This window comes from Rhagoletis zephyria, unplaced genomic scaffold (genome assembly GCF_001687245.7).
Source record: "Rhagoletis zephyria isolate East Lansing unplaced genomic scaffold, Rhagoletis_zephyria_1.1 Rzeph_scaffold_17153, whole genome shotgun sequence".
Classification (NCBI taxonomy): Eukaryota; Metazoa; Arthropoda; class Insecta; order Diptera; family Tephritidae; genus Rhagoletis; species Rhagoletis zephyria.
This window is the reverse complement of record NW_016174214.1, coordinates 1-11,150: the sequence shown is the minus strand read 5'-3', so window position 1 is coordinate 11,150 and position 11,150 is coordinate 1. Positions and strand designations below refer to the sequence as shown.

General features: G+C 33.6%; 1 protein-coding gene across 1 annotated transcript; it reads left to right on the top strand.

Moving 5' to 3' along the window:
* Positions 1–1,978: 1,978 nt before the first annotated feature.
* Positions 1,979–10,883, top strand: LOC108379711 (uncharacterized; the record flags this gene model as incomplete). Its single annotated transcript, XM_017636065.1, has 3 exons — positions 1,979–2,112; positions 6,845–6,990; positions 10,757–10,883. Coding segments are annotated over exons 1-3 (337 nt in total), but the record flags the coding sequence as incomplete, so codon positions are not given.
* Between the last annotated feature and the right edge of the window lie 267 nt (positions 10,884–11,150).

Below are 11,150 nucleotides of genomic sequence, written 5' to 3'. Positions count from 1 at the left end.
ATTTCCGCTGTAGCAAACGTAGTACATAGGGGACATCGAGATGTCATCTACCTCGCCCTATTCACTACAGATGTCGCCCTATGCACTATGCTTTTTTATAGGAACTTTTCAAAGCAAAGCTTTATGGTGTCGGACACGCAACATTGAAAGTTTCTGGATCCACAACATTGAAAGTTTCTGGACACACAACATTGCAAGTTGATAAAAGCGTTGTAAAAAAATTGCCACTCATGCTCATATACTCATAGTTGCGTATGTAACGTATACGCGCCGTAGCACCATAGGAAGTCATCTAACACGTTTAATTCCACGCCTTAAGGCCTGTATGCAGCTCTCAAGAAAAGCAAAAAGTCCATATAAAATGACGTACAAGAAATGGCTAAGAATTTTTCTTGCATAAAATTTTCTTGAGGCAGTACGCAGCTCTTAAGAAATTTGCTACGCCTTGTACTACGGTTTTCTAAAGTTTTTTTTATGAAAAAAGAGCACAAGGCAATCCAGGTTTGCAATAGAAATATATGCCCGTTCCATTATTTCTTGAGGAAAGAGTTAAGCAATAGGCTGTGAAGTATCAAAAATGCCAAAATTCCTTGGACACACACACACACACGATACAATGGCAATTTTTTCTTGACCGTTTTCTTGAGAGCTGCATACAGTTAGCGAGTGGCGAAGCGAAAGAACTTAATGAGGTTCAACCAAACTCGCTATAGTCTATCCGTGCTAGCTAACTTTATTGACGAATTTGTTGTTGACAATTTTGAGTGAATAATCTTCATAGTTATTAGAATATCGCAGTTTTCGTATATCTGAAATGTGCGTTATATGGGAGGTAGGCGTACGATTTTGCCCATTTTCAATACACATACCAAGTTTCGTTAACATATCACAATTTTTACTCTAGTTATCGCGTGCACAGACGGACTGACGGACAGACAGTCACCGCTTAATCGATTTTTGTTAACATTCTGATAATTTATGTATACATTTGTCTATATCTATCTCAATTCGTTTTGGCTGTTACAAACAACCGCTAGGTGAACAAAGTTTTAATAGCCCTGTGAACAAGTGCGCTTGGGTATAAAAAGGAAAAATATACATAAAATAAGTTTGTAAAAATTATATAAAAATGAAAACGAGAAAGTCTAAAAATCAAAAGAAAAATCAATAAAAAAATAATAATTACAACAAAGTTATAATACCCTTGTGCACAATTGCGCTCGGGTATAAAAATCCCGCTGCCAGAACACTCGAGGTCATGCCAGCAGGGATGGGCGTTTTTGAATGAATTATTATTAAAATAAAAAATAAAATTTTATTCATAATTTTTCTAATTTTGAACGATGAATAAATTTGTATTCATCATCCAAGTAATTTCAAATAACGAATAAATTTTAATTCTTCATTCAAGTACTTTCGAATGATGAACACATGAATAAATTTTTATTCATCATTCAAGTAATTTCAAATAACGAATAAATTTGTATTCTTCCTTTAAGCACTTTCGAATGAAGAATAAATACCTCATAATTTTTCATTTATTCATTCTTTCTTGATCACAGTACCAGGTATACGATTTTGATATTATATTTTCTAATATTTCACACATAATAAATATGTAACATCTACCATGATGCAATTTACAAAAACTTGCGTTAATTTTTTTAAATATAGTTGCTAACGGTCTCCCGCATTTTAGTTCATAAGAAATTCTTGCTTATATGGAATGAGGCAAAAATCCGCCACCAAAAAAAAAAGATCTTTAAACTGAGTGGGTAGATTAAAATACACATATAAACGTTATCTCTGCTAGATTAAGATTAACAATGAACCACATACTTTTCGCGCACCTGTTCTCAAAGTTATAAACGAATAAAAAACCAAAATTCTCATGATTCACTAACAAACTTTCTGAGTGTTATTGATTTCAATTTCCGATAATACTAGACGTTATAACAGTAAAAACTGCTTAAGACTTATTTACCTGGTTAGTAGAAGTACAAGTGGCGTAGAAGTATGATATTGCAGTAAGCATAGCTGGTAACACAATGGAAAAACATTTAAACTGTATAAAGTGCTTCGTTACGATTTGTATAATAGCAGGTTTTGTGGGTATGTAAAATATGTATCTTTAATTTTTGTATCCTTACTAATATTATAACTCCGAAAGTGAATTTGTTTGTTTGCTACGCTTTCACGCTTTAACTACTCAACCGATCATCATGAAATTTTGTACACTGCTGTCATTTAGCCCAACTTAAAATATAGGATAAATTTAATCTCGATTAGTTAAGGGGGCGTGGCACTTCCCATACAAACGGAATATTTCATACTGCATTTCTCAGGAAATATTTTTGTAGATTACTGGAACTTGGTATGGAGATATATTAAACCATTCTCTACCCATGGATGAGAGCCGCCGACTTTTAAAAAAATCAAACACAACTGTAATTTAGGGAGTTATTTGTTTGAAAATTATATTAACAAGTAAGAAAATCTAACACCCGTATGCTGTAATCCGTAAGTTCGTAGTTACGAATTCGTAGCTCCGTTCCGAAAATTCGAATATTTGTATGCTGTAATCCGATCGTAACTATCAACGGCGTTGCCAACTAAAATAGTGAAATTCGAAGATCTTACTCAGCTGCTTTGGCAGAAACAAATCAAAATAAATATACATAATCGCCAGTGAATAGTGAAAAAAAAATAGTTTAATGAATATTTGAAATTACTTTTCCTTAATTAAGTAGAATACAAAGGATTCAGTGGCCGGCGCACTTTTATCCCAGGAGGAAGAACAGCTTACAGTTGCATTAATATACAAAGGAGATTGCTAAGAGATTGTTCTGATCTATTTAGCTTAAATGATAAAATATAAGCTCCCTCCTTTTAAGGGCCTCCATTTCACTAGATATTGTGCCGCTTTAATTCTTAGAACGCTTTCCCGAAATTCCACCACATCCTCTTTAGCTCCTTTTACAAAGCCTCGACCAATGTCCGGCTTTTCGCTTATGTATTCCACCAGTTTTTCGTCTTGCGAGCGATTTGTTGTGATCTTCGATCTGTTAATTTTGTAAACATTTAATAATAAATTTTTTTTTCATATTCATTTTTACATATTTTTGCGTTTACACACTTTATTTGACTGATATTTTAAAACAATTTGTTTCGCTCCGACACGAGTTGCTATTCGTACAAAATTTCCGACAAATACATAAAAATGACAGCTACGTCGGATTCAGGCATACCAACATTACGAATTTCGAAGATTGCCTACGAATTTCGAAATTACGATACGACAACGCGGATTTCAGCATACCAATTTTACGATTCGTAGCAAAATCGAATCTACGACGGATTACAGCATAGGGGTGTAAGTTCGGGCGCAGCCGAACATTAAATACCCGGCGAAAGTATTAAATATATGTATTCCACCTTTCCGAAGGCTACCGCTACACGATAAGCCGGGGTGTATAAATTTTAAGTAAATTAGCGTCCTTAAATTTCGAAATATTGCAGTTTCAAACATTTCTGAAATTTACCGTTATATGAAAAGCGGCCGTAATTTTAGTCCGATTTCAATAATTTTCAACGTTTTGCTTTTATGTGGCAAGCACAATAAAAATACCGAGTTTGGTACAAATTGGTAGAACGGTTACCGATATACATATATGTGATGACAAGTGGGCGGTGCCACGCCCATTTTCCAAAATTTTACCATAAACGTATTTCTTAGTAAAGAATTGTTGCAAGCATCAATTTTGAATAAATTAGCTTTGATATTTACTGATTTATCGAAGATTTTGTATTTCTCTAAATTACCGTTATATGGGATGTGGGCGTGGTTATTGTCCGATTTTTTAAATTTTCGGCCATTTAGTATGCTGTACCAAGGCCAACAACTCTGCCAAGTTTGGAAGACATTGGTGCAGCGGTTACCAAGATATGCACATGTAACCATAAGTGGGCGTGGCAACACCCATTTTCTAAAAATTTATAATATTCTTATTTTTCGTCTGAAAATTATTGTAAATATCAATAATATCTCGATTTTTGCTCGAGTTATCGTGTACACGGGCGGACGGACAGACGGACATACGGACAGACGGACGGACAGACAGACATGGCTTAATCGACTTCTCTATTCATTCTGAGCATTTATGTATACATTTGTCTATATCTATCTCGATTCGTTACAAACAACCGTTATGTGAACAAAATTGATATACCCTTGTGCACAAGTGCGCTCGGGAATAAAAAATGGATGTCAAGAGGCTTAAAAAAGCTGTAATTCGAATATATTTTGAAAAGGGTTGCCACCTGTTTGAAAAGACAGTATCTTATATTCGAGAAATTGGCTTGAAATCAGTATGTACGAGAATCCAAAAACCTTAAGCATACCGAAGGCACAAAGTGGTAAACCCTACATACGCATGGATATGATTTGTAAGGATATATCGTATCAACCGCGAACGAAAATTATACGCATTTTTTAACTGCCTTGGAAACGTAGGGAAAATCTTTTTTATTCATACGAATCGTTGCAAAACTTCTGTTTTTTATTTTGTGTTTCTAGCAGTACACGGAATTTCGCAACGAATAAATAAAAAACGATTTTCCGTACGTTTGAAAGGCAGTAAAAAAATGCGTATAATTTTCGTCGCGAAATTGATATCCTAAATTTTGTGTTGTTTTTGTGTTCAGTTCAGCTTTCGTCACTCGAAACTTTTACCTCAAAGACGTGTTTTATTTGATATCAATTATTTTGGGGTAGCAAATTTAAAATCGATGAAAATACAAACAATAATCTAAATGTTTTATTTTCCTCAAATAAATTGCTAAAAATATTATCTAAATCTAAAGTTTGTATTCAAATCGATTTGTCCATTGAAACATATAATTTTTCGAATACGGAATAAAGCGAAAAATAATGATCACATCCTTTGTTTTCGAAAAAATTAAAAATAAAAAGAATTATGAGAAACGATAAAAACTTATCAACTTGGTCCCAACTTTGGATAAAATTAACAACTGTATTCGTCTGATTGCCTCGTAGTTAAATTTTCGTTAAGATTTCTACCGGGTGTGTACGCATGTGCTTTTTTTAAGAAGTTTTACTTCTATCACGTGTACGGTGTTGCACTCGTGCTATTAAACTAATGCTTTTTTCTCAGTAGTTTGCTCAGTGGCAATTTATACATATGTAAGTAGTAGTGGCACATTGGGTGAACTAAATGCATTCATACATACATATTTATGTACAACTATAGGTAAATACCAGGTAGGTTAAGTGCGGGTGATAAACCCATGTAGCATAGTTAAATACTGTGTACATACCTGCAATTAAAATGGGGAAGAATGTTACAATTTCGGCATGTGACTGAAAAAAACTCAAAAATACACACAAATTGTGGTATCCAAGACATATACGAATTGATTAGCACAGCTGCATCCTTCAACTTGTCAACTAGCGGGAAATTTCCCGGTTTGCAGGGAATTTCGGTTTAAGTGGCAATCGGGGAATGGGCAATTTTTTTCGGGGAACTGGGTATGTTATTTTTATATCTTAAAGTAACCAAATTAGACGGATATGTTAATTTTTAACCATTTGACCCTTTTTGGAGCGCCACAACAAGAGCTTTCCCAGATATAAGCTGTATGCCAGATGAAAGCTAAGATTTTGGGCTAGATTTGTGGAAACTTAGAATAAAATCGACTGACCAGTTTTTGAGAAAATACGCGAAATGTATATTTTCAGCAGCCCGATTTTTAGTGTTCAGGCGGTAACGTTATGACATATTTATATTTTATAAACACAAAAGATAGCATTAGATAGCTTCNATTTGTGGAAACTTAGAATAAAATCGACTGACCAGTTTTTGAGAAAATACGCGAAATGTATATTTTCAGCAGCCCGATTTTTAGTGTTCAGGCGGTAACGTTATGACATATTTATATTTTATAAACACAAAAGATAGCATTAGATAGCTTCTTTGAAGACCCTTCTACTGATATCCACATGACATGGACTGACTAGTGCGGCCTCAGTTGTAGTTTAAAAAATTGCATTTTTTCGAATTTCAGGCAACAGCCACGCCCACAAAGGCGTACGAATCAAAAACATCCTGGAACAAAACCTTCTTAGTTTTTTTTGTACTTTAATTCCTGAAAGTCGCCACATACATACCAAAGCATCTTGTAGTGGAGACACGAACCAAAACACATTTACCTCTATATCTTTCCTTCCAACTTGTAGCCGGAACTTAGTATATAAGGTATCGGTTGAAAGGTATTGGCCTATAGAATAACACTAAATATGTTGGGTGTGCCCACATGCCCCCTTAAACCGGCAAAAGCAAAAAAACGTTGTTTGTTTCGCAACACTTTAGCCTAATTTTTAAGAATCCGGTTAATCGTTTACGAAGCTTGAATATATTTTCAGGAAACACTCTGCAAGACCTTTCCAACGATACCGCAAACATGTCGATTGGACGTCTGGATAAAAACTTCCAAATCTCGTGTATATATAAGCGAGTCATTTCAGCATGCTACTGTGGCTGCTTTCATCACTCGCACGCACTGCCGTTCGCTGTGATATTTAAGCATAAATAACGGCACAAAAAAACGATCCCTTATTACTGTTAAATGTCTCATGTTTCCAATTGTTGTATAATCCATGTCTAATCCTTACTAAAGTAAGTAGCAAGGATTAGAGATATGCGACACTTAAAAGTAGTAAGGTATTTTTTTGAATCGTGAGTTGTGCCGTTATTGCAGAGGACTATCGGTGTTAAAACAATTATCTACTTAATTTGCTGATAGAATTTAAATTTTATCATTTCAGTGATCTCAACGCAAGAAAATACGCCATGCCAACTGCGAATGTACAAAAAAGGTTTTGTTTGCATTTGCAATGCCACCTATTGTGACTACTTGGATGATCCAACACCAAATAATGAGAGCGAATTCGTTGTAGTATCCACGTCGAAGGTAAACTATGGCAAAATGATTACATCGTCGCCCAGATAAATGAATGTCGTATGTGAAAATTGGGCCAAAATTAGTTAATAATGCAGTTATACTAAACTAATCAAGAACTTGCAAATTATGTTATATGTTTTAGATATGTATCTCCTGAAGTTTCCAAGATATTGAATAAAAGTGTATCGTTAATTTTGTAAAAAAAGTTATCACACTTTGTCGCATGCCATACAACATTCCTACAAAATTGTTGCCAATATTATTACAATAAACGACAACAAAAAATCTATCGTTGCGGAGAAAATCTATCGTTGCGGTCTTTAAAAATTTAGTTCCTAACTTCAATTGCGATGTCCCAACAGTTGTCAAATGTAACATTCGATATTAATTTATCCAGGTGACGATATACATATCTATATGTACGAGGAATGTTTCCAAAGTTCTGGGAATTACGCAGAACTTATAGGCAATGTTATTAGTGCCAGACAAGTCTTGATATGTTTATGCAACTACCTAGTGCAATATTGTTCAGTCTGATTTAGGTGTTCGACTAATATAGACGCGATTTCATAGCACTGTTTTTGTAACCACGAAGGACGCAGCAAAATCTCAATCACAATCATTTTCTTTTTGTGAAAACAAGGTGTGAAAACATAAGAAATTATTCAATGGACCACTGCAACAGGCGGTCTCGAAAATTGCATAAGTGTCCGTTATTGCGACAGGACAATGCAGGACCACACACCTCAAGAAAAAACGAAGGACGTTTTGAACGATTTACGATAGGAAGTGCTTCCGTACCAACCTTATTTCCCCGGAAATCACTGAAGTAATATTTTCACTGAATGAACCGATTTTTAATATTTGTTTTTAATTATTTTTCCTAAAATTCATATATTTTTACACATTAAGAAAATTAAACCCCTTAACTTATCGAATAATTGAAAGTTACGAAAATGCACAGTTTTTCAGATTCCTTTTTCCTCCATTCTTGTTTATTTTCAAATACTTACCATACGTCATCGCTGCCAGAATAAGCATTCTTGTATTCTATCATTCTTGACAAAATTGAATTTTCACTAGATTTTACTTTACAACAACAACAACAACAACAACAAAATCATTTAGCGTGTTTCAGCGGAAATGTTTTTTAAATATGTACATATGTAGGTACATAAGTTAGCATATAACTTTGGTCTTTCAATTCCCAGCCAGCAATGAAACGCAAATTTTGACGACAGTGCAGTCTAGTACAATTTTCCGTACACACAGAAAAAGGTCAACTAAAAATATTTCTCTTAACATATGATTTGGTAACTACAACCAAATAATGTGACTACAACCAAATCATGTGTTGAGAGAAATATATTTACCTAATTCTTTTTTCTAAGTGTAACTACAGTTATCTAGCATTTCCGCATCCGGAAAACGTTTGAAACGTTCGAAAAAGATGATGTTATTTGAAAGCAAAAATTGGTTTTAGTTGTTCAAGCTAAACATTCGAAAGCATGCTTACGTAGTTGCAGTGGCTGAGCGTGCAGAGGAGCGTGACGCTATTTGTTAGCTTCCAGAAGGTGCCGGGTTTGAATTCCGTCAGGCGCTTACTAATGTTTTATTTTTTGTTTTTGAACCATGAAAGAGTATCTGTGAACTTTTTTTCCTTTTTCGGATCGGTTTTCGGATTTTTTGCTGGCTGGGTTAATTTAACCTAATGACAAACTTTTTTATAACAAAATAGCTTCATCAATCATTTTCATCTCTGGACATCAACGAAGCCCATACCCAGAGTACATATTTGACTTTCATGAAATATCAGTGAATGGGCGTAAAGCGGTCAAATTCTAAATTTATGAAACAGATGTTTCGTACTATTTAGTCCCGTAAAACAATTTCATTATAATTCTTTAAACTTTTGTGAAATAAATGTGTTTGTAACTTTTGTTGTTTTAACTAATATTGATGTTCGTAAACGTTATTTTTTACAAGCTTTTTTCATAATTATCATTAAGTTTGCAGAAATTTTACATAACACACTGTAACTAAGATTCACCTTCCGTACACACAGGCAATTTATTTTGGATTTTTCGGACAACGCAAATATTTCAGAAAACAAGTTTCTGTTTTTACAAGCTTTTATTTGACTTGTTCTGTATGTATGTACGTACATTAGACTGCCTCACTCTCCATACAAAAAAAAAATCGCTATTGTGTTTTCATTGGAACTATAAAATCTATTATATTTTAAGATGTCCACCGAAACATTTCGGAAAAATATTAAGAGTTTTTTATGAATGAAAATAGTTTCTTAAAGATTTTTTGAAAAAATCCCCTCAAATGACAAAATAGTTTAAGCTTCAAAAATTTGCATAAACATTTTTTTTTTAATTTTAAAATAATTTTGAACGGAATCGTAATCGTTAAATTTTTGATGCTGTTATTTAACTTTTTTCAAAGATTGGTATACGAAAAACTTGAATAACTGAACCTAAACTCTTCCGATTTAGACTTGCGAGGTATCATTGGAAAGGTATTTTTTCACCCTTTTTATTTCTTTGCTAATAAACTCATTCAAAGAATAAAAGAGAAAGGTAGGATGAACCAACCTTATTCAAAGTTGAATTAAGATGTGTTGGAATTTGAAGAAAAAGGGAAAAGAATAAGGTTTTTTGCACAGAAGGAAAAAATAGTTTGAAAATACTTTTCTACTGAGATCCCATAAGTCTAAATCAGAATAGTTTTGGCCCAGTTATTCAAATTTTTCGTAAATCAATCTTTGAAAAAAGTAAAAAAAACAGAATCAATAATCCCATTATTACGATTCCGTTGAAAAGATTTTTAAATATTTTTATGCAGATTTTTTAATCCTAATCTGTTTTGTCATCTGAGGGGACTTTTTCAAAAAGTTCTTTAAGAAACTATTCTTATTCATAAAAAACTTCATTTTTTGGACATATTTTCAAATCGGTGCAGCTCACGCTTAATATTTTCCCGAAATATTTTGGTGGCCGTCTTAAAATATAATAAATTTTGTAATCCCGCGGAAAAATTGCAATTTTTTATGTATGATGTTTTTTTAGGGGCAAATCTTACAATAAATTTTTGACCAACTTCCCGATGACCTAGAGACTTGAGACTTCACAGTTGACTCAGAATCGGATGACAATGCAATATAAAATATGAGTTATTCCGATAGGTGACGCCGGAGTCGCGATATTTGAAAAACCCGTATTTATAGTTCGATTTGTCTCATATTTAGAAAGTATATTAACTACATGAAGGGGAATAACTTCACTAAAACTTTTGCCGATAGGTGGCGCACGAGTCGATTTCTTGGGAAACCAGTATTTATGATCCGATTTCGTTCATATTAGAAAGTTTGCTTTAAAAATATTGGTTTTTACAATTAACTTTTTTGGTCAGTATCTCCCCAATAAAACGTAATCTAATACAAGAAGATACTTTGTTGTACAACTTTTTACTCTGTCTTTACTTTAAAAAAAAAAATCTTACGATATGTCCCTTACCAGCGATGGAAGGCACCTAATACACTCTTAAAGCGTAAACAGACGGCAGCGTTGATCCGGATCAACTCGGGAATTAACTGCAGTTGATCCGGATTAAGTCCGAGTTAGTCCGGATAAACGCTGCCGTCTGTTTAAGCTTTTAAATATGTTGGTATTACGAACTGATATGTATACATAATAGTGAATTATAGTGTTAGATAATTACTAGTACGTATGTCCATATATACATGAAGATCTTTTTATATTTATAGGCTGGTCTACGCTTTGAAACTACGAGTGGTCTGATTAATGCTTCCGAAAGTTTACGCATTGCAGATTATGATGACCGCAATGATACCGCTAAACACGCGTTCTGGGATACAGTGGCATTTGAAAAAGGTAAGTAATAAAGATTACACATTCTCGGCTATTAATTTTCACCAAATAAGTATGTATGTATATATTTTTTATTTATTGGTCTTATTCGAGTTAGAAATTGTATTACGACAGTCATTTCTCATGTTTCAAGCATATAATAAAAATTTTAGGGCCGAATTCACAGAGCATAGTTCAAACCAATTGGGAACTTAGCCACTTACAAGAATTTAACTACCAATTTATATTTACAATTGTATAGTTGAATATGCAAATGTTAATTTCGTTCAA